Source organism: Camelina sativa, chromosome 4, assembly GCF_030686135.1.
Source record: "Camelina sativa cultivar CO46 ecotype springtype chromosome 4, ASM3068613v1".
NCBI lineage: Eukaryota > Viridiplantae > Streptophyta > Magnoliopsida > Brassicales > Brassicaceae > Camelina > Camelina sativa.
This window is the reverse complement of record NC_141883.1, coordinates 24,957,011-24,984,158: the sequence shown is the minus strand read 5'-3', so window position 1 is coordinate 24,984,158 and position 27,148 is coordinate 24,957,011. Positions and strand designations below refer to the sequence as shown.

The 27,148-nt window shown below is 35.9% G+C and overlaps 6 protein-coding genes and 1 pseudogene across 7 annotated transcripts; 6 read left to right on the top strand and 1 right to left on the bottom strand.

Moving 5' to 3' along the window:
* The first annotated feature begins 46 nt into the window (after window positions 1-46).
* On the top strand, window positions 47-2,057 carry LOC104781600 (protein STRICTOSIDINE SYNTHASE-LIKE 9-like; annotated as a pseudogene). Its single transcript, XR_015597107.1, has 3 exons — window positions 47-445; window positions 896-1,150; window positions 1,262-2,057. The product of XR_015597107.1 is annotated as a protein STRICTOSIDINE SYNTHASE-LIKE 9-like (transcript).
* Window positions 2,058-3,388: 1,331 nt separating this feature from the next.
* Window positions 3,389-5,276, top strand: LOC104781599 (protein STRICTOSIDINE SYNTHASE-LIKE 8-like). Its single transcript, XM_010506314.3, has 3 exons — window positions 3,389-4,013; window positions 4,132-4,386; window positions 4,564-5,276. Exons 1-3 carry the CDS (start codon window positions 3,727-3,729, stop codon window positions 5,150-5,152), a joined length of 1,131 nt encoding a protein of 376 aa, XP_010504616.2. The 5' UTR covers window positions 3,389-3,726; the 3' UTR covers window positions 5,153-5,276.
* Window positions 5,277-9,271: 3,995 nt separating this feature from the next.
* Window positions 9,272-15,294, top strand: LOC104781598 (protein STRICTOSIDINE SYNTHASE-LIKE 8-like). Its single transcript, XM_087510659.1, has 2 exons — window positions 9,272-9,952; window positions 14,650-15,294. The coding sequence occupies exons 1-2, from the start codon at window positions 9,807-9,809 to the stop codon at window positions 15,236-15,238; spliced, it is 735 nt and encodes a 244-aa protein (XP_087366785.1). The 5' UTR covers window positions 9,272-9,806; the 3' UTR covers window positions 15,239-15,294.
* A 1,370-nt stretch (window positions 15,295-16,664) lies between these two features.
* On the bottom strand, window positions 16,665-18,272 carry LOC104791988 (uncharacterized). The gene is made up of 7 exons (XM_087510658.1): window positions 17,943-18,272; window positions 17,776-17,868; window positions 17,545-17,689; window positions 17,335-17,445; window positions 17,158-17,240; window positions 16,969-17,026; window positions 16,665-16,873 (listed from the first exon to the last, which is right to left on the bottom strand). Exons 1-7 carry the CDS (start codon window positions 18,270-18,272, stop codon window positions 16,794-16,796), a joined length of 900 nt encoding a protein of 299 aa, XP_087366784.1. The 3' UTR covers window positions 16,665-16,793.
* Window positions 18,273-18,637: 365 nt separating this feature from the next.
* Window positions 18,638-22,872, top strand: LOC104781596 (uncharacterized). The gene is made up of 16 exons (XM_010506310.3): window positions 18,638-19,087; window positions 19,314-19,412; window positions 19,518-19,609; window positions 19,695-19,795; window positions 19,890-19,980; window positions 20,080-20,138; window positions 20,256-20,376; window positions 20,488-20,556; window positions 20,648-20,700; window positions 20,796-20,904; window positions 21,028-21,198; window positions 21,305-21,463; window positions 21,543-21,635; window positions 21,727-21,912; window positions 22,015-22,220; window positions 22,312-22,872. Exons 1-16 carry the CDS (start codon window positions 18,958-18,960, stop codon window positions 22,733-22,735), a joined length of 2,163 nt encoding a protein of 720 aa, XP_010504612.2. The 5' UTR covers window positions 18,638-18,957; the 3' UTR covers window positions 22,736-22,872.
* Window positions 22,873-23,466: 594 nt separating this feature from the next.
* Window positions 23,467-24,756, top strand: LOC104781595 (transcription factor ORG3). The gene is made up of 2 exons (XM_010506309.3): window positions 23,467-23,896; window positions 24,056-24,756. Exons 1-2 carry the CDS (start codon window positions 23,570-23,572, stop codon window positions 24,503-24,505), a joined length of 777 nt encoding a protein of 258 aa, XP_010504611.1. The 5' UTR covers window positions 23,467-23,569; the 3' UTR covers window positions 24,506-24,756.
* A 1,117-nt stretch (window positions 24,757-25,873) lies between these two features.
* On the top strand, window positions 25,874-27,120 carry LOC104781594 (transcription factor ORG2-like). The gene is made up of 2 exons (XM_010506308.2): window positions 25,874-26,314; window positions 26,525-27,120. The coding sequence occupies exons 1-2, from the start codon at window positions 26,006-26,008 to the stop codon at window positions 26,990-26,992; spliced, it is 777 nt and encodes a 258-aa protein (XP_010504610.1). The 5' UTR covers window positions 25,874-26,005; the 3' UTR covers window positions 26,993-27,120.
* The last annotated feature ends 28 nt before the right edge of the window (window positions 27,121-27,148 follow it).

Genomic DNA, 27,148 nt, shown 5'->3' with positions numbered 1-27,148 from the left:
TTGTAATCCTTCTACTATACACGGGTATTCCCTTCATCCACTCAGCTAACTCTCTATACTCACCCGTGAGGCATATTTAGTTGTATATATAGTTATCTCTTTAGAGGTTTCAGCTAACAAATTAAAACTATTTGAGTTGCACAAGTCTTTGAGTGTGAGAAAAATGCCAGTTAACCAGAAGATTCCAAGCTGGATCGCCGTTTCGGCTGTTTTGGCCGTCTTGGCCGTTATTACGTATCAGATACTCCTTGCCAGATCATATAGAAGGCTCCAAAAATATACTGTCAACGGCTAAGACCATTCCTCTCCCTATTGATGCACCGGAGAGCATGAACTGGGATCCAAAAGGAGAAGGGCCTTATGTAGCCCTCATAGATGGTAGTATTCTTAAGTGGCGTGGCCATGATCTCGGCTGGGTTGAGTTCGCCTACACATCTCCTCTCAGGTTTTCTTTTATGATGATTTCTAGCTATAAGACTATACATGTTGAAGACAATAAGCAAATAACCCCGTTGTTAAAACCCCAAAACAAAAGCCTTTTGTTCTGTTCTGTTTAGTTTTTATTTAAAGAAAAAAAATATCTTGTCTTAGTTTCTACAGTATATATATTCGGAGAAAAATTCAGATACTAATGAACTAATTTAGCCGTTTGGCTCTGTTGTGTGAACCAGCTGAACTTTTTATGAAAATATCATTTTAGTAAAAACTTAAACAAATTTCTACTTAAAACTATTATAGATTATTATATATATGTCGAAGAAAAAACTTATTCTACATATGTTAAATACATTAATAGAAATATGATGCAAAGACTTTGTTACGTTATAACTTCTGTAACATTTCTTAATATTTTCTATGGTGACTTCTCATATATTATTATCCTTGTTATATGAAGAGGGAATTGTTCAAGGCACGAAGTAGTACCTTCTTGTGGAAGGCCATTGGGACTTACTTTTGAGAAGAAAACGGGAGATTTGTATATCTGCGATGGTTACTTCGGGCTAATGAAGGTTGGACCAGAGGGAGGCTTGGCCGAGTTAGTTGTTGGGGAAGCCGAAGGTCGTAAAGTTATATTTGCCAACCAAGGGGATCTCGACGAAGAGGAAGATGTCTTCTACTTCAATGATAGTAGCGACAAGTATCATTTCAGGTATTTACTAATTAGGCTTTTACCTAATTAAGACTATATATATATATTTACTGAAGGTCACGTTTTTTAAGAAATGACTTTGTAAATCTTTACGTTATTTATGTCGATTAGAGAGGTATTCTTCGTAACTATCAGTGGCGAACGGTCCGGAAGAGTGATTAGATACGACAAGAAGACAAAAGAAGCCAAAGTTATCATGGACAATTTCCGGTGTAACAACGGTTTGGCTCTAAACAAAGATCGGTCTTTTCTAATTGTTTGTGATTCCGCCACGGGCCTTGTCCATAGGTATTGGATCAAAGGTTCTAAAGCTGGGACCCGAGATATCTTTTCACATGTTCCAGGTTATCCTGACAACATCCGTCTGACACCAACGGGTGATTTTTGGCTCGGCATACATTGTAAGAAGAATTTGATAGGGAGATTGATGGTGAATTATAAGTGGATAGGGAAGTTTTTTGAAAAGACGGCGAGTTTGGACTTTCTGGTTGGGTTGATTAACGGATTTAGGCCGCATGGAATCGCCGTGAAAATCTCTGGGGAGACAGGGGAGATCCTTGAGATTCTTGAGGATAGAAAAGGGGAGACGATGAAGTATGTAAGTGAGGCTTATGAGAGAGATGATGGAAAAATATGGTTGGGTCCGTTTTCCAACCTGCAGTATGGGTTCTTGACCGCAAATGAATGTTTTATATATTACGTATTATGGGGTTTTTACTTAAGCAACCGTACCAATAATGTGCATCTTTGTGTTTTTTAATCAAAACACATGTTTTATATATGCAGGCCGGGCTCAATATTTTTTTGGTCCCTGTGCTCCAAACAAAAAAGGACCTTATGTAAATCTGTATTTTTCTTCTAGATTTTTTTAAAACACTAAAAATAAGGAAAAAAAAAATTAAGGACCCTGTGCTTTTGCACCGCTTGCACACCCTTAGAGCCGGGGCTGTATATATGAGTGAATTTGTCTGTATGTATAGTTTACATAAATCATAAGACCGTATCATTCTAACCCATATGAGTATGATGATCCAACGGTGGGAAATCCCCTTTCCGATGCAATCTTTATATATTTAAGTATGATCGTTTTAGTTAAAAAAATTGCAAAGACGAGAACAAATTAATTCATATTCTCTAGTGTAATATGCTTACATTGTGTTAATTAAACATTGTAGATGAGATCTGTCTTTCCGGCCTGCTGCTGTGCTGCATCAAGACTTTATTGTGACTATTTAGAATTTTGTTTCCCTTGTTTGTTATCTTCGTTATATATATATATTTATTATGTATTAACCACATTTCTAATATGTATTCGAGTCCTTCAATCTCCTCATTCCACTAAATATTAAAGTTCCACAAGAGTCAATACTGAACACCTTGTTGTGTTGTCGGTATTGATTTCACGCACGCGCCTTGACGACTTTTGTGGTCGGAATATAAATCTAAAAAAATGAAAAGAAGAAAGTCGATTTGAAAAGCAACTTCGATTTAGCTTTGCATTCATTTTGATTTTGTGACCATATATATAAATAACATTCTGTAATATGAGAAAAGAAAACAAGGGTCCTACGAAGAACTCATCGTAAAACCATGGGCATATTATCCTATATGGTTTTCACTTTCGTAAAAATTCACTAGCAAACCGCCAAAATTAATTTATAGCGGACTAAAACACAACCAAAAAACGCCAGTGTGTCAATGTTGTATCATTTTGTGAGGTTTAGCTAGAGTTTTGTTCTATTGAAGAAGGTAAATAATTAAAATAAATATAGTGAAATTATTGTTGTCAGAATCTTTTTAATATATTTCGAAGTAGTATATGGCCTCACATGGCATTAATATTTTATGGAAATCTTCAAAGAGAAGAAAGAGAAGTACATTAACACAAACGTTTAAATTTCTAGTTATTGTAAGTTTTAGAAATGAAAAATACATTAACCAAAAGCAAATATTACGCGTGTGTGTACTTTCAACAAGATCAGAGGTTTTATATCAAATGTAAATCTCTTATCATGAAACAAATTTATAGAAGCCTCTCAGTAGTTATGCTTTAAATTGATATAAATAATCATTTAAATATGATATACGTTAAATGAAACCTAAAAATTAAGCTAGTGTAATTTTTTTTTTTTGACTGTCTTGTACATTTTTCAGATACGTCTTTCTGTACAAAGTAAAGTATAATAATTAGTTGGTGTACCTGTCTTATACTTTTCCCAAATTATCATTACAAAATTTGTGAAAAAGAAGATTCGAGATCATGACAAATATATTCTCTCTTACGAGTTCAATTATTTTTCTTCGTACAACTTGTGAGTATTCAATTAGCATTTAAATTTTTTAAGTTCCAGCTTCCCAAATATTTGATCTTTGTCGTTGTTAACATTTTTTAAAGCTTTTTATAATATTGACCGATACGTGGCACTTTGAGCTGAGCGACGACATTGATATATTAAGTTATTAACGTGTGTAACTTTTTTAAAAAAGCCTCACGTTCCACATTTTAATCTATTTATAGTCTCTTTGTAGTTTTAGTATCATCAATTCATCATCATTCAAAACACACACACAGAAAGATGCCGATTAACAGGAGAGTTCTGACGCCAGTAGCCGCCGCTCCGGTTATTTTAGCCGTCCTTTGCTTTTTCTTCTGGGCATCAATCATCCAGTCGGACAACATAAAGGGCTCGAAACATGTTCTCCAAGATGCTAAGACCATTCCTCTTCCCGCCTATGGACCAGAGAGCTTAGAGTTCGATCTGAAAGGTGAAGGCCCTTACGTCGGCGTCACCGACGGTCGTATCCTCAAATGGCGAGGTGAAGAACTCGGCTGGGTCGAGTTTGCACATACTTCCCCTCACAGGTTCAATCGTAACCCATAAAAACCAAACTGACCGTCCTCTGTTTTAATTTTTGTTTTTTAATATGATTTATCTAAAGTTGTTCCCAATTAACTGGATTTACTTTTTTGGTGAATGAAGAGATAACTGTTCGAGCCATGAGGTGGTACCAAGTTGTGGGAGACCATTGGGACTTAGCTTCGATAGGAAAACAGGAGATTTGTACATATGCGATGGTTACTTTGGGCTCATGAAGGTCGGACCAGAGGGAGGCTTGGCCGAGTTACTTCTTGATGAAGTTGATGGAAATAAAATTATGTTTGCCAACCAAGGGGATATAGACGAAGAGGAAGATGTGATCTATTTCAATGATAGCAGCGATACATACCACTTCGGGTAAATTTTATTACACTCGCCAGCTTTAACACATGAATATTTTTATATTTCTTGGTTAGAAGAAAACAAATATAACTTGACCTAAATATATTTTGAGACTTTTATGTTCAAAAGATCACCAATTTGATTTCGTATGAGTACAACTTGTAAATTTGGTATGATTGTTTTGTTGGATAGGGAAGTATTCTACGTGTCTATGTGCGGGAGGAAGGAGGGAAGAGTAATTAGATACAATATGAAGACGAAAGAGGCCAAAGTTATTGCGGAAAATCTTCTATTACCAAATGGTCTAGCTCTAAGCAAAGACGGATCGTTTGTAGTCACATGCGAGAGCAGTTTGAACTCTTGCCGTAGGATATGGGTCAAAGGTCCCAAATCGGGGACAAACGAGATTTTCGCGAGTCTCCCGGGGGGCCCAGACAACATCCGGCGTACGCCAACGGGCGATTTCTGGGTCGCATTACATAGCAAAGACAGTTTGTTCAGTCGTTTGTGTCAGTTCCACCCTTGGATCGGGAGGTTTTTCATGAAGGTAATGAAGATGGAGACCGCGATTCATCTCACCAACGGAGGAAAACCTCATGGAGTTGTCGTGAAACTCTCTGGAGAGACGGGGGAGATTCTTGAGATACTTGAGGACAGTGAAGGGAGCGCGGTGAAGTATGCTAGTGAGGCTTATGAGACTAAAGATGGAAAGTTATGGATCGGGTCTGTATTTTGGCCGGCCGTTTGGGTTCTTGATACATCTGTTTATGCTTCCAAATGAGTTAAACAATCATCACTTAGTTGTGTGATTTGTTTATCAGCGAGAACGCATCTTGTTTTTGTACCTTCTTGTTGTTTGGGTCAATTCTGATGAGAACTTGGATTCTGAATTTTTTTTTGTTTCATTTGATCTTGGTCTCTTCTTCTTGCCTTTCTTGATTTCATTTTTCTATGATGCTAAAACATTCTTGATTGATATATTATGATCTGCGTTCATGGTATCAGAGCAAAGCTGAGCGCCTGAGCCGTGGGAGAATCATCATCCTCTCAACAAAGGGATGAAGATGCTTAATGACTAATTAATAATGACAAAAAGATAAAAGATAGAAAGAATAGATAAATTAACAAACAAAAGAAATGTCTGACTATTTATCTTTTCCATAAGCGTGCGTTGAATGAACTACTATCTAATTTATTTGTGCCAATATATATAGTATTAGTGAATATAGTGATATTAACAAATAGTCATGCAATACCACCGCAAAAGAGCATATGTGTACGTGTACTGGAATGATTTTTTCCTTTAGGATTCTTGTCGCTAAAAGATTCCCGAGTGATGTAAATGAGGGAGATCCACCAACCATTTCTCAACTGAATTTTCTTTAAAATTATTTCTTCTCAAAATATTATGATAATAAATTAATAACTTATGTGAATTATAGAATACTGAGTAATCGTACGTGTAGATCAAGATATGCTACTTTGATATGAGATTGAGTAATCGTACGTGTAGATCAAGATATGCTACTTTGATATGAGATTGAGTAATCGTACGTGTTGCCCGTCTATTTAATTACATAGACGGGATATGAGAGCATATTTAAGCATATAAGCATATTTAATTTATAAGAACTTTACGGTGTAGTGTTTCACTATTCATTTATAGATTTCCAAGGTTTTTGAATTTCTCGAGCATATCTCTCGGATTGTGGATTTTAAATCTTTCCCGCAGCTAAATATTATTCATTTTGTCTCACATTGATATTTCAATAGTTTCACACATATTAAAAAAAAGTTAAGCTTTTTATTTTTAAACTAATTTATAATTATTTTATAGTAGAAAGAAAAAATATAACCTACTAAATATTATGTCATTTGAAATAAAATATAAAATAAAAAGATCATTTTAAATTTTTAATCTAGAAAATCAATCTTTTAGGGACAAGAAATATTCTCTAAAACATCAATCTATGTGAGACATAGGGAGTAGATCGACATAATAAATCGAGCAAGTTTGATTAAATAGCAAAAAGTGCAATCGAATCTGAATGAGCTTCATTATTCGATTAGAAAGTGATAAAAAAAAATAAACACATTAATTTTAGGCTTTATTTGTTTCAGTTTACAATTATAGAAAGTGATAAAGTTCCTCAGAATCTTCATATAATACAAGTCATTATTTTCTTTTTAACATTCTCACTGTCTTATGCAACAATGTAAGTCTGTCTTTACGGGATGGTGGGATACTGGGATCACATGATTTTCTTACCTCAAAAGTGATAAAAAATTTTAAGATGCGATGCGACCATAAAAATTAAGAGATTTTATAACAATAAAATTAAGAGGTGGATCTGGTGTGGTGGTACCAATTGAAAAACTTTAATGAATAAAACAATACTAGAGTAATAGAAAAGTTTGATCTTCATTACAATACCAAAAAAAAAAAAAAAACTGAAACCTAAACTATATTATTTAACATAGATATGGTCATGTGAATTTTTTTTATAGAAGTTAAATTATTGATTTGAACAGTTTTGTTTATTTTCACTATTATTATGTTTTGCATGTTTTTAGAAACTAAAACCAAATTTTTTTGAAGTACTATTAATTTTTTATTTTACCGCGTTTTTTTTCCTGTTATATTCTTTGTTATGATTAACCACATTTCCAATATGTTCCAGGCTTCCAGCCCTTCACTCTATTAAAGTACTAACTATTAAATGAAAGCTCCACATGATTCAATAATTGATTGAAAACCTTTTCAACTTCTTTTGTTTGATAAATCCTTTGCAGCTTCCTGTGGTCGAAAAAACAACCACTTGTATTTAGATTTGCATTTGATTTGGTTATGGGACCAAATTAACAAATAACAGTGATTTTTATTTGATAAAATAAATAAAATAATTTTCACTTTTCTATTAAAGAAAAATACGGGCTTATATATAGTTTTGGTAAAAATAGTAAAGAAACGTTAAAATGCAAACAGAGAACGCCAGTATATATGCTAGTGTCCATAAACCTACCCAAGGAAACTATAAAAAAAAAATAAAAAGCCATCAATTGTATAGACAAAAAAAAAATCAAGTATTCAACAAAACACAACAGCTGTCTATTTGATTGTTCTACAAGAACATCTCCAATCCACCTCTATATTTGCTTTTTAATTCTATTTTAAAGTAAAATCTACTCCAACTCATCTCTATTTCTACCTCTATAATAGATATCTCTATTTTTTCCTCTATAATAGAATTAAACTTTTTTATTTATAAAATGGTCCTTGAACTTTTAACACTTTTATATTTATGATCAAAATAAATAAAATATATATTTAAATAGTTTAATAATAATTTAATGAAGTGGAGGTTTTGTATTGAACAACACAATAATGAAAGTTTGTGGTAATATTCAATTCTCATATCAGATAAACAAAAATAACAGTCCAGATTTGGTTTGGTACAGAAGCATTACTCTTATGTTTCACAACTATAAGCGTTCAATTCGCAATCCAATCCGCAAAAGCTAAGATTAGCTTATACAACATAACGATAGGTAACATAACGACCAGCGGTTTCACTCGGACGAATGATCTTCACGACCTGCCCACGTTTTAGTTCGAAGTATCTTGCGATTGGATCAGGCACTTGGATCCTTGGAACTTGGAAGCTAACAAAACCCATAAATAATATATATATTTAAATAGTTTAATAATAATTTAATTTGTATATTAATATGATAATTGATTATAAAGTTAAATTTGAATAATTTTAATATTTTGGTTTAAAATTTTTAAAGGTTTTTGTATAGAAAAACATTTTTAAAATGTGAGACTATTATTTGCAAAAAAAAATTTATATAAAATCTTATTAAATATAAATAACTTAAATATTTTAGTTTTTATTCATACCATAATATTATGCAATGTATTTCTTTTAATAAATGTGATATTTAAATAATATTTATGAATGTTAAAAATTTAAATAATATCATAATTTTATGAAAGTTTCATAAAATAAATGGGTTAGTTTGCAACTTTTATAAGTAAAATGTATTAATAGTAAAATAAAAAAGGAATCTCTACGGAATATTCTTTTTAGAGGAAAAAATAGAGGTATCTATTGGAGCAAAAGTCACCTCTATTATAGAGTTCCTCTATTTTAGAGATAAAAATAGGAAAAACCATTGGAGATGGTCTAAGAGCACGACAATTAGTGTCCAAATGATGTAAATGTCAAGTCCTCGAGCACACTATATACTAGATAATTACCGACTATTTTCCGCTTTAAATAATCACATTTTTAGGTTAAACTTTGTCATTTATGAAACGTGTTAATTTAAAATATTAATGTATTTAATTAAAATATATATCTCATTTATTTTGACTAAAACCAATGCAAATAAAAAAAGGATAACTGCATCAATCAATATATGTTTTTCTTGTAAAAATATGATATATATTTTTCTATTCGCCTAAAAATATTAAATAACATTTAAAAACATGAAAATGTTATATCCTAAAAAGTTTTATATAGTATTTGATTACTTTCACAAGTACTGAGTATGAGTAGTTGAACCGGTCAGATAGAAAGAAGGAAAACTCTATTTTGCACCAGTTTAAATTAGGAAAAGAAAAAATTAATCAGCTATATTTTTGCTAAAAAGAAAAAACAAAAAAAAAACAAGAGTAAATCTTTTTCCACCACGGAAAAATGAAAATTTTCAGTATTTTGACCTCTAAATGTATTCTTTCAATCTACATTTTCGTTCGACCAGACCAAACTCATCACTTTCGCCGCTGATATTTCTAAACCTTATCATCTCTGCTGACAGATAACCACGTGTGTAACGTGTGTTGTGTGCTATTTTTTTAATAAAAGACCCCCCATATGTTGGTAAGTGTAATAAATAAATTTTGATTCTTTCCAACTTTTGTTATTTATAGTAACCTAATTATTTCACTCCCATAACCATAACCATTATAAGCAAACATTATTCTCCAGAGAGAACACAAAAGTGAGAGCAAGATGCCAGGTTTAACGCCGATCGCCGCCGTTCCGGTTTTCTTAGCCGTCGTTTGCTATTTCTTCTGGGGATCTATCATCGAGCCGGACCGTTTAAAAGCCTCCAAACACGTCCTCGAGGGGGCTAAGACCATTCCCATTCCTAACGGCCATGGACCAGAAGGCTTAGAATTCGATCCACAAGGTGGAGGCCCTTACGTCGGAGTCACCGACGGTCGTATCCTTAAATGGAGCGGTGAAGAACTAGGCTGGGTCGATTTCGCCCACACTTCTCCTCACAGGTTCAATTTTTTTTGGGGTGAATGAAGAAATAATTGTACGAGGGATGCAGTAGTACCAAGTTGTGGGAGACCTTTGGGACTTACCTTTGATAGGAAAACAGGAGATATATACATATGTGATGGTTACTTTGGACTCATGAGGGTTGGACCAGAGGGAGGCTTGGCCGAGTTACTTCTTGGTGATGTCGAAGGTCGTAACGTGACGTTTGCGAATCAAGGGGATATAGATGAAGAGGATGGTATCTACTACTTCAATGATAGCAGCGATCAATACCATTTCGGGTAATTAACATTTTTAATAATCATTATAAAAAACTGAAGAAGCTAGCCTTATTCCCTTATTTACAATTGCGGTATATATATATATCCTATTTTTGATGAAATAGTGACAAATGGTTTATATGATGGAGTAGAGTGGCGGAACGATTAACGTGACTATTATTAGTTTTGTAGAATCGCGTAATTGAATAAAGCAATGTTAAAAAAGGAATCCATGTTGACATAAGGTTGAAGATAGTTTGAAGTGCAAGCTATACTATTCCCACCGAGTTATGGAATTAGAATTAATTCTATTTAAGAGTTATCTAAATATGTTAATTTATCGGTTTAGAATAGGAAAGTTGTTAACTCTAGGGTTGAGCCATTGTTATAAATACCAAGAGAGCGTTTCATAGAGAGGTGCGCGTCTTAGGTATTATTGAGAGATACACACAAGGTGTGTGGCGTCGCCCCATCATTAAGATAGTGAGATCTGTTGATGGTATTGTTGGAGTTCTACTCCTAGCTAATGAGCCACATATATGTGCTTTATTTGTTATCAGAGCTTGTGTTCGATAGAGATCTATACTTGTTTCGGATGTGATTCTGGATTTATGGCTAGCGTAGAATTGGTAGCAGACGAGAATGACGAGTATCATGAAGAAGCAAAATAAATCATAAACTCCCAGAAAGGGTTTGTGCTATCCATCGGAGTTGAATGAAAACGCTACTTGTTTCCATTACCGTTAGAAAACGATTGAGAAGAAAAAAAAAGTTTTCTTAACATAGGATAGAAAAGAAAGGTATGATGAATTCAAGAGTCAAGATCGATGACAAAGTAACAGTCTGAAATTACAGAGATTTAGAGGAGGAGGTGGCGGTTGTTGATCAGAATCGTGTTGCGGAAGCATCGACGAAGAAAGGAGAATCATGTTTCTCGTCATGGGTCTATGTGTTCTGTTTTGGCCCTCTATCTTGTCTAATTAAAATCAGGCCCAGGAAATCCCACTCTCTTAGTACGTGTATTGAGTCTTCTGTGCATTAGTGTAGAAGGAAGCTCGTCTAGAAGCTTGTGAAACAGAGCCAAGGAGATAGTGACTGGAGAGAGAGAGAAAGAGCATATAGACTCAAGAGGGAGTTCTAAAAGCTGTATCCCATAAAGGACATAGAAGAAATCGAAGATCTAATTGATTGATGGGATTGATATGAGAAGTCTGAAAGTTGTGATTTGTGTTGTTGTGTTTCTGGAAGATCATGGGATTGAATCCTGTCAGCTTGCTCTAGTTTGATTCCACGCATGTTCGTTGGGAAGAATGTGAAACCTAGTGAATCTGGTCCTTTTTTTTAATTGAGTTAGGTTTATACTGGATTGGTTAGAAAGAGAGAACCTGAAAACGAGTCTAGAAGAGTTTCTTTGTATTGATTGAGAATCAATGACATGTTTACTTTTGAGATGGAGACATATATCATGGAACTCTGAGGGAGCGGGAGAAGATTTCATATTTGGTGATTTAGTGTTCAGAAAGTTATGTCGGAGTTGACGAAGATGAAACCTTTAAGAGTGAGGAGAAGTTTGGGGTCTTGATGTTTCACAATTGGAAAGTATAATCTCTTTATGAATCTCTGGTAAATAAAAAAAAAAAAAAAAAAAAAAAAAAAAAAAAAAAAAAACGAGATCATCTCAGAGATTAAACACAATTTTTTTTTAACCTGAGGGAAGAAGTTAGTACTCTGTGAATTGGTGGTTCTTAGGAGAAGAAATCAAGATGCAACTTGTTTAGAGAGTTCTGATTTGTGAGAAGAAAAGTGAAGATGGATTAAACCTTCTTCTTCAGAACCATAAATCTGAGTTTGAGAATCTTCGTCTCTATTGAGATTAAGTCTTATAAGGGAAGACATATGTTTCACGGTGGAGAAATTGTCGGAAAAAGGTGTAGTCGGAACTCTGGTTTTTCAGTTTCGACAAGTTTAGAACACTATAGATTATTTCATCACATGAATCTGAAGCAATTAAAGGCATATGCTAATCTTTGGGATTTTCTGTTGGTCTCCTCTTAAGTGTGAACGAATTTGATGCGGGATCATAGGTGGGAATTGTGGTCTTATTCACGAGAAGAACCTTCTTAACCAGTGTTTTTTGTTAAAAACTATGAAGAGAAAAATGGAAAGCAAGGAAAAGAAGCATTATAAGAATGTCTGATGAAGAAGAAGATTCTTCAAGGAAAAGACATAAGCTAATTCCGAGTAAGTGTTTTTTTTTAAATCGAAACCAGGAATACTAGAAGCTGTTGAAAAGCAAGGATTTAGTGCTAGGGTGATAGCTAAGGGCTTTTCATAGAAGGATAAGTTGGAGCCAATAGATTTCACAGGGACCATAGTTCCTAAAGGAGATACAAGTCTATCTAAGAGTCGCTCAACGAAACAACCAGAAATTTTAGAAAGAGAAGTACCTAGTATGAAGTTCCAGCATTGCTGTGAACTTCTCAATGTCCACTAGTTGAAGACGCATCTCCAGGTAACTCTGATGTGAAATCAACAACCTCACAGAATTATGAAAAAATATTGGATGAGACTTCTGTGAGATATGTTCAAGTCTAAGGAAAAATCACATGGAGAATGGAGTTACATGTGGAGTATTGAAGCTGTGACGGGGAAAGTCAAGCTTCAGGTGGAGTCTGGTGGAAAACGGATCCAAGGAAGTGGACTAGTAAGAAGGTTGCTTATGAAAGAATCAGATATTTAAACATGGTGATTCTGGTTCAAGGTGGAGCTAAGGAGAACAAAAGATATCAGAAATCGGATTTCTTGAGCAGAGCTCCTACAAGAAAGATAGTAGAATCTAGTTATGATTTTACAAAGTTTGAAATCTCAAAAGGGGGAGAGCTCACTAAAGAGATAAAGAGGAACTTGAAAATACTTGAGATTACAAAGAGTAATGGTGACAGAGGAAGCACCGGAGATGCAATGATTCATGGTCGAAATTGCATCGGGACTTAGCTATCGAAGGAGCAAAAGAGGTTTAAGGGCTCGACGGATTTAAATGGTGAGACTTGAGAGCACCACTGGTCACCACAAAATTTGACGGCAACGATATCGCCGTAGATTGCAGCAGAGCTTAATAGGAGAAGTCAATCCGATGTTGTGTCAAGGAAGATACACGGCTTGAATTTTTGGGTTCCGAGTTGGAGTCGTAAACTTCTAAGATTGTAGCGACAGCCAGCAGAGGTGATGATGGCGAAGATGGCCATTGTTTTTACGGAGAAAAGAAGGCCACAGAGGAATCGTAGGCATTGGGTTTAGAACAAAGGTTTACACGCGAAGTCGCCAGTGAACGTGGAGGTGGCCGAAGTTGCCTTAATTAGAATCGCGTTTCAGTTATTTTTGTGATCGGAGAAATCGAAGAAGATGTTTCGAGTCTGCTTGTTTTTATCGTGAAAAGATACAGAGAGCAAAAGAAAAAAAAAAGATATTGTGAAGAATGGGCCTCAGTCAAGTCCATTCCAATTCTGACCAAACCTATTATCATATGGGCTTAAGGAGAAGCTGGCCCATCTGTCTTGGCTGCAAAAGAAAGAGAGAGCAAACGTTAGGGTTTTGCTATAAAAACAAGCAAACTCGAAACAAGAGCTGAATGAATCTGCAAAGAGCTGTGAAGGGAAAGAAGGTTAAGAAGAGGAAGAAACGGGAACATAGCCTGCCAGCTTTGGAACTCCGAAATTTATGTCTCTGTGGAATGAACATGATGCTTGTGGGTATTAAAGATGGTTCAAAAGTTGAATCTTGCTTGATATAAGCATTGGAGAATGAAGGCGATGAAGATAGTGTTCGACGGTATCGAAAGGGAATCAATCAAACATGAAATAAAATGAGTTTTTGCAGAGATATAAGAGAATATGTGGAGAATGGTAAGTGAAGGTCGAGCATGTTCCCGGAAGTGAGGAAAAGGTAGATATCTTGACTAAAGCGCTCAGAAGAAACGAGTTTGAAGAAATGAGGGATCTCATTGGCATGAGAGATTTGGAAGAAAAAGATTTCAAGCTTAAGAGGGAGAATGTTGGCATAAGCTTGAAGGTAGCTTGAGGTGCAAGCTATACTAATCCTACCGAGTTATGGAATTATGATTAATTCTATTTAGGAGTTATCTAAATATGTTAGTTTTTACCGGTTTAGAATAGGAAAGTTGTTAACTCTAAGGTTGAGCCATTGTTATAAATACCAAGAAAGCGTTTTATAGAGAGGTGCGCATCTTAGGTATTATTGAGAGATACACACAAGGTGTGTGGCGTCGCCCCATCATTAAGATAATGAGATCTATTGATGGTGTTGTTGGAGTTCTACTCCTAGCTAATGAATTCTGAACTTGGTCCCGAGGATGTAGGTTATCCGAACTCCATTAACAAAACTTGAATCTTGTTTACTTTTATGATGTTACATACCGTTCTCGACTTTTATGATGTTACATACCGTTCTCGACTTTAACATATATATCTAGCCACATATATGTGCTTTAATACATGTAAAACGTATCATGGAATACGAATGTGATGGTAGTTTAAATTTGTAAACCTGTCTAGTCATTACTCATTAGTCATTATACTCTTTCGTGTCATTCCGTAGAATACCGATCATGGTTCTCATATTTTATATCATGCGCGTACAAAATTATTTATAAATTTGTGGAATTAACTTATAAGTGTGTTATGTTTTGTATTGTTGGATAGGGAAGTATTCTACGTGTCTATATCCGGTGACAAAGTGGGAAGAGTAGTTAGATACGACATAAAGAAGAAAGAGGCCAAAGTTATAATGGACAAACTTCATTTACCCAATGGTTTAGCTGCAAGCAAAGACGGATCGTTTGTAGTCATCTGCGAAGGTGGTACAAGCATTCTCCACAGATTATGGGTCAAAGGTCCTAAAGCTGGGACTAGCGAAGTTTTCGCAAGAGTTCCAGGTCTTCCGGACAATATCAGGCGTACACCTTCGGGAGATTTCTGGGTCGCATTACATTGCAAATACAATTTCTTCACTCGTTTGTTTCTTAGTCACTCCTTGATCGGGAAGACTGTGATGAAGATATTGAAGATGGAGACTGTGATTCATCTCATGAACGGAGGAAAACCTCATGGAATAGTTATGAAACTCTCTGGAGAGACCGGGGAGGTTCTTCACATGCTTGAGGACAGTGAAGGGAAGACGATGAAGTATGTTAGTGAGGCTTATGAGAGAGAAGATGGAACGTTATGGTTCGGGTCTGTGTATTGGCCGGCCGTTTGGGTTATGAATACATCGGTCTATGATCGCAAATGAGGTAACCTAATTAACACGCCAAGGATGAAATAAAAAAGAGTCACTTAGTTGTGTGATTTGTTGAACTTTTTGAATAGAGTTATGATTTTGCAAATTCTTTTAGTGTTGGTGGGACTTCTACTTGTCGGTGTGCATGGTATGAAAATAAAATTTGTGTCGTGAGTCTCGTGACTAGAATTGGGGGTTGACGAGAATTATTAAAAGAATTTTAAACTCCATTTTTACTGAAACAATCAAACATGAAGCTGAAGTAATAATACACTAAAATAATCTAAAGAGTAAACCTACCTAACTTTTGAGCAAAGAGAAAGCAAAATCTGTCTTTCCATACGCCGTGCGTTGATTGAATGGACTCCGTTACTACATTAACAAATAACACTGTACTGTTAAACACCGTAGAGAGCATACGTGTACTTTTTTTGGTGGAGATTGGATAATGATTCTTTCTTAATTTAACTTGTCCTTGATCCACTGTTGCTAAAAGATGTGAACGAGGGATCTTCACCAGCCTCACAACTAGATATTCTTTTATTTTGCATGATTTTTTTATTTTTAAAGACAAAATATTGACAACTAATATGCATTACAGAATTCTGACTAATCAAGATAGCATTGACAACTAATATGTATAGTCCATTTTTTTTTAATTGGTTTTGTTATTTAGTAGTATAATCTTTTTTTAACATATAATAGATATGCTTTTGACGTTTTGTAAATTAAAATACTTCTTATGGCAGATCCAATCACATGCATTCCTTTTTAAAAACAAATCACGATAAAAAGATACGTCGTAAGTGCGATCGATTGGTTATTATTACAATAATAAAGTAGGAGAAATAAAAATTGAATAATAAAAAGTATGTATAACGAAAGTTAAATAATAACTTGTCTAAAACAGAACTTTGAAAGACCTAATTAGCTTAAATGAACAAAGACAAAACTAGGGCATGTTGATTCTTTTGATTATATATTTTTGAGCTAGTGATGGGCCAACAGGATAATGATTTTTAGTTTTTTTACATTATGTATGGGTTTTGACCTCTATGAATGTAGCCATCCTGGTATTTTCAAAAAACTCTTTTTCGATAGTTCGGAATTATCAAAATACAGTGTTTAACAACTTTTTAAAAAAAAAAAATCGTCATATTTGTCACTACCATTGAATGAGTGGAGGACAAGACTGGCACATGATGTTCTAGTACGAACCAAACTACATAGTAAGTGACGACGCAAACAAAACGATAGTTACCTTCTCTGCCCGTGGACTTTACCAATAATATCCAATCATTCTGGACAACATATATTGTACTAATCAAATTTTATTATATATTGTATGCGTCTCTTCCTTGATTTTGTGTGTTTTGAATACTAATCACATGATTTTGTGTGTTAAATACTACGTTTGAGTAAAATAGTGGAATCACAATTTCCTAACGAAAAGTTATAAATAGATGAACAATGTATATCAACATAACTTAAAAAGTAGTTCCTGTATCAGATCAGAACAGTAGGGAAGAAAACGAAATAGCTTATATTGCAGTCTAGTAATATCTTTTTATATAATATTCCAATTTGTTGATAATGCCTCGCAGATTCTTGAGATACAGTAGGCTGCGCTCAATGGATACCCTGAAACTGCAACAATCAAGAAATCTCTTTCAGATTATTTGTTTCAACATTTTTCATAAAGCTCTTTTCTCATTAACAAAAGGATGGGTTGTGAGACTTACTCGACACAAAATCATCGATATAGTCACAATCTATTTTCCCGTGTGCCATTGCGCCGACCTAAAATGAAATGGTAAAAAGCAAATAAGGAATGGGTTTTGAATATGGGCTATATGGAAGCTGAAAGCTTAAAGCCTACAAATGAAATGGACACTGTGAAAAGGTGAGAGAAACATTTGGAGGTCACTAACCACAAAAACTGTGTCTGTATCATTACAGACAGTAGTTAGGTGTTTCTGCATATTGACGAGCTTTTCAGAGCTGTGTGAGAAGCCTGATTATATAAGATAGAGACAATTCCTTACTTTTAGCTCACACATTGTCGATAAATTACAAGATTTAGGATGAAACTAAAAGCTTTTTCTTACCTATTTTACGGGAGTTAACCGGTAGATGAATTTCGACAGGGTTCTTGATACACCGTAAAAGTTTCTCACGGTTGCCAACTGCAGTAATGCTCAGCTTTTGTAGCAATTGCACTGCAAGACCAACAAACTGGATAAGAAACAAGAGAAACTGACAAGGTTAAAGAGTAACAAAAAAATGGCCAAGGACGAGAGGAAAATCAGAGAGCTTACACATGATTCCGGCAAATCGTTTGAAGGTTCTTGGTATACGAACATGCGGCTTAACTTCAAAAAGGACACCTTTTTCTGTTCTAACATATACTGCTTTCAACCTCCCAGCCTTATTAACTGGACTATCCAGAATCATAAGAAGAGCCTGAAGAAGAGGGTGGTTCACTATAGATGAGTCACAATTTGATGTATAAGCTACCTAGATATGACTTAAAAGATTAAGACCCTGACCTGATGAGTGATATCTGGGCGGTAGTCAGCTGGATTCCTGTCATTTTTTCTCAAGAAATGAGCATGATCATCCGAGTTTAGTAGCTGGTAAGTCTGCACACAAGAATCACATAAATATTAGTATAAGTACCATAAACAAAACCCATGGGCCATAGCTTAGTACTTACCTTTCCAACTTTGGCAACTTCAAGAGAGGCCTTCTCAAGCACAAAAACAACTCCGGGCTTGTCCGTGCTACGATCCTTAAGGACAATAGGTATACCTCCAACAATATCCTCTGCTGTTGCTGCTTCTTCTTCTTCTTCCTCAGTTATTTCATTCTCTTCATTATCTTCCTCTGCTATTGAAGCGTTTGCTTTCTTAGCTTTCTTCGAACTCTCACCTGCCTTTTTCTTTTGCTCAAACTTTGGTTGCTCCTCTTCTTCATCTTCTTCCTTATCATACCTCTCTGTTCTCTCCTTTCTCTTGTTCACTTTAATCCCATACGGCCTCACCATCTTCCTTCAAAACTACTACTACACACAAATCAAAGTCAATCACAACACCGCAGAGCTATAGCATCAGACGCTAAAGTACTAATCTTTTTACATAAAACACGAATATACAACCGGTGAATATGAATAGATACACAAAGTAATCAAATTTCTTCAGGGCTATCGCTTAATAAACACTACAGAGAGAATCAACGCAAACAAACACAGTTCAATAGAGATTAATTTACACATTAAACCGAACCCTTTGATGAAAAAACAGCTAACTTAAGAGGAAAAAAAAAAAACCATCGCTTACCGAAAACTCTTGAGCTTGCGAAGAAATTGAAGTGAGCAGGCGACTGAATCTTTGATAAACCCTAATTTGAGTTTTGCCCCTTATTGTTTTTATTTTTTAAGTTTCATATAGTTGTTTACGGCCCATTTAAATTAAATTTAGGCCTATTTAGGGTTTAAGAGGCCCAATAACGAAAAAGAAACCAGAAAACCTAATAACTTGTGTACGACCGTCGTCGACTTTTGTTGTTCTGCCGGAGCACGACCGCCTTCTGTAATAAACAACAACAAGTGGTGGTTCTTTTCCATTATTAATTTTACAATTGGGTTTTCTCTGCAACTCGCCGTCAAGAGAAAGAAACGAAGCGGAGTGGATTGAGGTTTCACTCTTCTTTTGTGCTAACCTAGTTTGAAGATGACGTCTTATGGAGACAGACTGAAGTCGACCTCCATTAATGGAGTTAAGTTATACCATGTTTCTTCTGCACCCAATGTCGCGACTTGGCTTAATCCTAAGAAGCAACGAGCTCTCCGCAAAAACCCCCGTAAGTGTTTCTCTCTGTGAGCTTATCTATCGTTAAGTCCCTGCGTTAACCCTATTACTTAAAGTTTCCTCCTTTTTCTTTCTTCTGCTCTGTAGAGTCTCTCTTAATTGCAGCTTAGTGATATCTTTGAAACTCGTTTCAAATTCAATGTTCATAGTTTGATAATTGCCTTTTTAATGATGAAATGTTTACACGAGCTTGTTTTGCGTGGCTATCTCCTGTTAAGATTATATGCAAAGAGTGGAGCTGATTCAGGAGTTGAAGTTTGAGACTGCCACTACTAGAATCAAATCGACTCCAGACGGAGAGTATCTGATTGCTTCTGGTGTGTTTTTCTTTCTTTCTTTGTGAATTGGATGCTATTGAACAGAAAGAAAAAAACAAATGTATTCTCGTGTGCCTTTTCACTGATTTTGTTTTGTTGAATCAGGGATATATCCACCACAGGTCAAAGTTTATGAGCTAGGTCAGCTTGCTTTGAAGTTTGAGAGGCATTTGGACTCGGAGATAGTTGATTTCGAGGTAACTTGTTTACTACTCCGTGAGTTGTGGCTTTATTAGCCTTTCTTTTTTTCTGGTTCAGTAATGTCTATGTTGGCTCTTACAGATATTGGATGATGACTTCTCGAAGCTTGCCTTCTTATGTGCTGATCGTTCTATTTATCTACATGCCAAGTACGGGAAACACCACAGTTTACGGATTCCAAGGTATTTTCTAGCTTTGTTGTGTATATGAGATTATATATTTGGTGATTTTGTTTTTGCTGAGACATTGGTCTAAATCACATATATATATCTGCAGGATGGGGAGAGATATGACATATGATCCCTGGTCTTGTGATCTGCTTTGTGCTGCTTCCTCACCTGATCTATACAGAATCAATTTGGAGCAGGTACTTTTCAATGAATTTATTGTTGTTTTTTTAGTCCTGTGACTTACATCAGTCTTTGTTGGTGAATGACTTTGTGGGTTTTGCCGTCTTTATCTTTAGGGAAGGTTTCTCTCTCCTCTCAGTACTCAATCCCCAGCGCTTAATGTTGTTTCTCGAAGGTCTGTATACTTAAAATGTCATTTCTTTTATAATGTTTCTTGATTTGATCTAAGAGAAGATTCAGTTGTGGTGTTCTATAGTATTATTGCTTATGTTTGAGCTCTATTACTTTCCAGCACCCTCCATGGATTAGTCGCTTGTGGTGGTGAAGATGGTGCCGTGGAATTTTTTGATACGAGAACTAAATCATCGGCTGCTAGAATTAACGCGGTTTCGCATGGTGGTGATGCTGCGGCGGTGAGTTTTCCTAATTGCTGTTCCATATAAACAGACTTTCTTAGCTTAGACGTGATTGGAGAAAATTGCATCGATCTTTATAATAATCTTGTGCTTTTCATTGACTATTAGGAGGTTACTGCTATAGAGTTTGATAACAGTGAAGGTCTTCAAGTAGCTGTCGGGAGTAGTGCGGGAAAGGTTTGATGCTATATTTCATTGTTTTGTACAATGGTAAGTCAATTTGGGTGTATAGCTATGTTTTGCTAATTGTGTTGTTCCATATCTGCAGGTATTCATATACGATTTGCGCACGTCAACTCCCATTAGAGTGAAGGATCACATGTAAGTGTTACTGTGTTTTTATTTATGTAAAATTTATCGTTTATGCTTTGAGTGTTTGTTTCGTCGTTGTTCATTGTTTTCTGCAAAATTTGCAGGTACGAGAGTCCAATTTTGAGTATTAAGTGGCAACGGACTCTTAATACTCAACAACCCAAGTTGATAACCACTGACAAGCACATTGTTAGAATATGGGATCCAAACACGGTGAGCATCAGATAAGAAGTGTTTTACGCCAGCGTTGCTCTTGAAATAAAAATAAATGTGGCCAGACGAAGCTTTTGATTTACCATATTTTGTTTTTTTCCTTCTCGAATCTGTGTTTGTCAGGGAGAAGGTATGACCAGCATTGAACCGACTCATGGAGGAATAAACGACATTTGTGTGTTCCCTGGAAGCGGACTTATGCTTTTGGCTTTAGACTCTAGCCTAATCCCATCTTATTTCATACCTGAACTCGGTCCTGCCCCCAAATGGTGTTCTCCTCTTGAAAATCTTACGGTATTGTAACTAATTTGAAAAATCATCCTGTCCTTTCATGGTTTTACCATACCAGTGATGTCACCATTGCTACAAACACGTTTCATTTTTGAATATTTGTTCTCAGGAAGAGCTGGAGGAAAGTGGACAGACAACTATTTATGAGAATTACAAATTCGTGACAAAGGAAGATCTGGAGAAATTGCAGCTAACTCATTTGATTGGAACAGATCTTTTGAAAGCACAAATGCATGGATATTTTATGAATCACCATTTGTACAAAAAGGTGAGTCCCTGACATTTTCATAACACTTACAGTCTCTGTATTGTTTCTTTCTTGTAACTGTTTTTCGTTCTTTTTACAGGCTTTAGCAGTGGCTCAACCTTTTGCATATGATGATTACTTAGAACGTAAAAAGCAAGAGAAGTTAGAAGCGGACCGTACGCAGAGAATCACTGTTAGTATTCAAATCTTAGCATCTGTAAATTCACCATTGTTTGTTTATTGGCTACTTACATACATCTCTGTTTCACTTGTGCTTCCTTTAGAAGAAGAGAAGGTTACCAAAGGTTAACCGAGAACTCGCAGCAAGGCTTCTTGCGGAAGATGAAGAGGACGAAACGCAAACTGCCGAGGATGAGGAGGCTGCCAAAAAAGTGTCAAAGAAGAAGAAAACTATGCTTAGTAGCGAAATTCTTAAAGACGATCGGTTTCAGGGATTGTTCAATAATCCGGTATGAACATAATTCTTTTCAAAGTTTTTTGTTTGTTCTTGCTGTTGCAGTACTTCACACCGTATCTAACCCGAGTCTTGGGAATCTCCTTTTGGGTTTCAGGAATTCGAAATTGATCGGGAATCATATGAATATGGTGTCCTACACCCTGTTGCTTCTTCTAAGAAGCAACCTTCTTTGTTAGAAGAACACTTTGAAGCTGTATCAGATGATGACGAGAACAGTGATTCTGATGCATCACAGTCTTCAGATGATGAAGCCGACAATGGAGACGTAACTAGGCCAAGCAAGAAAGGCAAAACTCCAAAGTTAGTGCCTAGCTCGACTGCATTCCAGGATAGAAATTTCATACACACTATCTTGATTCTGTCTTTTCTGATGTGGATGATTTTGTGTCAGGCTGTTTGAAGTGAAAGATGAGCGGCACGCAGAAGCGTTTTACAATCGCACTTCACTGGCTAAAGAAGACCGTCTTCCTATGGGTGAGCGTGTCAAGGCCATAGAGAACCGGCGTGGCAACTTTGGAGGCTCGAAAGATATCAAGTTCGGTCCTGGAGGATCCCGGGAGATTTCTTTCAAGGCAAGAAGCTCTTCGAAATACAAAGAAGATATAGACGATGAGGAAGAAGATGGTCAAAGAAACAAGAGGAGAGGAGTTCAGTCTCTTGGACTGAAATCAGATAATATTAGAGGCGGTTTCAGAGGTAGAGGAGGTGGTGGTTTTAGAGGCAGAGGAGGTGGCGGTTCCCGGGGTAGTGGTGGGCGTGGTGGCGGTTTCCGGGGAAGAGGTGGCCGTGGTGGCCGTGGAAGAGGCCGGGGGTGATAAATGTAGCTTTCAGGGGAATTTTAATACTAGTTTTGGAAAATGTGTTACCTACGTTCGAGAATCTTTGAAACTTGATTTGATTCACATACAATTTTGGAATATTTTTGACCTAGTATCAAAATGCATTAGTCTTACTTGAGCCTATAAGGTAAATGATTAGATAGAGATGACCTGAAGTTCACCGACCGTTGTTAATTATGTTAAATCAACGAGGCTAACATTTATATAATATAGTTGTAATCAATGTAGATGCCTTTCTTTTTTTTTTTGGAGGTCAACAAATAAATAAAATGCTTATGTATATGCTTACAACATGAGAATTGCTTATGTATATGCTTACAACATCCTAAGTGTTTGGGACGACGAAGACGCCTGAAGCTGATTCCCACGCGCCTCCCACGATTTCTTACAGCTGAGTCATCTTACACTATAGCTGATGCCCACGCGCCTCCCACGATTTCTTACAGCTGAGTCATCTTACACTATGTAAACTCTAATCTTTATTACATTTGAGTGTCTTATTAATACATATAATTATGCTTCTTTAATTTTTAATGGTGACTTGGACCTAGTTCACCCGTGGAACGTAAGCTTTGGCATGTGTAGACCTACGTCCTTATCAGATGCATATATATCTTTTTTTAGTATAACTTTAAAAATTTGTGTTGTATAATTTATACTCGAGAGATTGATTTATTTAATTGTATTATCCGCATTATATATACGATGGGCAATTAATATACCACCTAAGTTCAGAACAATCCCAACCAAAACAGCTTCCAAGCTTCAAGAGAAAACAGAATCTATAAAACTTGTCCTTATATAGCAAAAATGTGTGCATTAGTACCTCCACTGTTCCCAAACTTTGGGTGGCCATCAACGGGAGAGTACAACAGCTACTACCTAGCCGGAGATAACCTCAACAACGGCGGGTTTCTTGATTTTCCGGTACCGGAGGAGACTTATGGAGAGGTTACGGCGGTGGCTCATAATCAGAACAGCTTTGGGGGTTCTGTTTCGTCGGAGGGAAATGAGATAGACAACAATCCGGTTGTGATCAAGAAGCTTAATCACAATGCCAGTGAGCGTGACCGTCGTAAGAAGATCAACTCTTTGTTCTCATCTCTCCGTTCATGTCTTCCAGCCTCTGATCAATCGGTAAGTAGCTACTCTGATTTGTCTTACGTGAATCAGTTCCATCTAAAACCAATTTGAAATAATTAGTCTGACTCATTGTTTAGGCCCGTTACATTTATGCATCTATACAATTTAGGAGAAGGATACCTAGTTAACCCTTTTTTCTTTACTTTCTTGCAGAAGAAGCTAAGCATTCCTGCAACGGTTTCTCGAAGCTTGAAGTACATACCAGAACTGCAAGATCAAGTGAAGAAGCTAATTAAAAACAAGGAAGAGCTCTTGATGCAAGTATCAGGTCAAATAAACATTGAAGGTTACGTTAAGCCGCAACCAAAGGCGGTCGCGAGTTATGTCTCGACCGTTTCTGCGACTAGGCTTGGAGACAACGAAGTGATGGTCCAAATCTCATCGTCCAAGATTCATAACTTTCCAATATCTAACGTGTTAAGCGGGTTAGAAGAAGATGGGTTTGTTCTTGTGGATATGTCCTCTTTAAGGTCCCAAGGGGAAAGGCTTTTCTACACTTTGCATCTACAAGTGGACAAGATTGAAAATTACGAGCTTATTTGTGAAGAGTTAAGTCAGAGGATGTTGTACTTGTATGAGGAATGTGGAAACTCATTAAGATGATGATTTGTTCTTGTTTCATTTTAGTTATGTCGTTCTTTTCTTCTCAAAACATAACATTCTTGAAGTCAAAGCGTTGTAGTCGACTTGTTTCGGTTTTTTTCGGTCGAAGTCAGTGATCGATTATGACATGCTTTGAGTAGACTGATTGATTACTACGATTCATGTGAGAGCTGTAAATTTTAATATTTGTCTACTCTATTCAAGATTCAAGAATACAAGAAACTAGTATAAATATATTTTTGGTTCCTAAACCTTTTTGCCTTATACTATTTGTTATTTATGTACCATTGAAGAGTTAGTGGTGATTTGGTGATCAAATGAGAAAAGTCAAAATAGGGTATTTTATTACAACTACGTACTACTAAATTACTAATATCATGAATTGTGGGCAACATTATAGTAAAGAGTCTAAATACATTATATACTAAATTTTGGGCTCTAATATATATAGAAGAATGTGCAAGTGAGGAAATTTGCACTTATTAAACTAATAGAATGTCCTGACATCTAAAGAGTTAAGTAGAATCATTAGAATACATGATAAATGAAAGAAGTTCATGGTTATCCACTGATTTTGGTTTTGGTTTTGAAAGAAATAAATCTTTAAATTTGGTTTATTTTGGTTTTGTACAAAAAAATGTATTGGTTTATTTGGCTTGGTTAACAAATATATGAGGTATCTCAAAAATTAAAATATGAAATTTCCAGGATGATAACTGTAGCTGTCGGAGATTATTAATACAGTTTAGAGATGAGGGTCACGAAACGAATCTTGGAAGCCTCACTGATTCTCATCTACAATTTTGGAATATTGATCCGTTCTTGAAAGAACAACTAAATCAGAAGAACTTATTTTAGTTTAGACATAACTGGCATCAAGTTGACATTAGTATATAAAATGACTTTATCGTCGTTGTGGGCTTAAATTTAATAACCAGGCTAAGTTTATCTAAGATAAAACGTATTAAATTTGAAATGCTTATGTATATGCTTACAACATGAAAATGCTTATGTGTATGCTTACAACATAAGAAATGTATGGAAAGGGGAAACAAAGACGCCCAAACCATTTTCCACCTGATTACCACGTGCCTTCAACATTCTACTAGCCTGAGTCATCTTCCAATATGTAAAGAACAAGTTTGACTATAGTGTTAATACATGTAATATTCGTTTTTGATTCTTATACAATATGTCCAACTTGTGACTGGACCTAGTTCATGCGTGGAACATAGGCTCTGGCACGTGCCAACCTATGCCCTATTGAGACCTAAATATTTCTCTTTATAGTATGTTACTCGAATTCAACACATAATCATATAGTATTTTGATCATATAGCGAATACATACACGTATTATATGATCATTATTTAACAACAGAGATTTGTTTCGTTAGTCCTTCATCCGCATATATATAATCAGAAGACAATATTATTTCGACCAAAACAGCTTCAAGACAAAAACAGAATCAATAACTTGTCCTTGATATAAAGCAAAAAAATGTGTGCATTAGCCCCTTCTCCATTGTTCCCGAACTTCGGTTGGCCGTCGAAATACGAAAGCTATTACGGTGCCGGAGATAACCTCACTAACGGTCCATTTCTTGATTTTCCGGTACCTCAGACTTATGGAGTAACTCATCATCAGAACAGCCTGGGAGTATCTGTTTCATCAGAGGGAAATGAGATAGACAACAATCCGATCGTGGTCAAGAAGCTAAATCACAATGCTAGTGAACGTGACCGTCGCAAGAAGATCAACTCTTTGTTCTCATCTCTCCGTTCATGTCTTCCGGCCTCAGATCAATCGGTAAGTAGCTGCTCCAACATGTCATCAGACTCTGTCATAACTCACATCCAATTACCAATTACTGGCTTGATACGTTCGATTAGGTCATGTCCATTACATTATTTTGAAGTGTCAAATCTAATAATATTTCTTGTCTACGCATCCATACCATATATATAAAAGAAGAAAATCGAATTAACCTTTTTGTTTTTCTTGTTCTTTTTCTTGCAGAAGAAGCCAAGTATCCCTGAAACGGTTTCGAGGAGCTTGAAGTACATACCAGAGCTGCAACGACAAGTAAAGAAGCTTATACAAAAGAAGGAAGAACTTTTGGTACGAGTATCAGGTCAAAGAGACTTTGAGCAATACAATAAGCAGCAACCAAAGGCGGTCGCGAGTTATCTCTCAACGGTTTCCGCGGCTAGGCTTGAAGAAAATGAAGTGATGGTCCAAATCTCATCGTCCAAGACTCATAACTTTTCGATATCTAATGTTGTGAGTGGTTTAGAAGAAGATGGGTTTGTTCTTGTGGATATTTCATCTTCAAGATCTCAAGGAGAAAGGCTCTTCTATACTTTGCATCTTCAAGTAGAGAAGGTGGATGATTATCACAAGATCAATTGCGAGGAGTTAAGCGAAAGGATGTTGTACTTGTACGAGAAATATGAAAACTCGCTAGACTCTTCGCAATTGGTGTAAAACAACCAAAAACAATTCATGTGGTGTATTTTTTATCCATTTGTTCTCGTTTGTTTTTAGTTGTTCTTTTCTTATAAATCTAACACTCAATCTTGACCAAAGCATAGTCGAGTTGTTTTTGGTTTCTTGATTGAAGTGTATATTCGTGAAGTAACG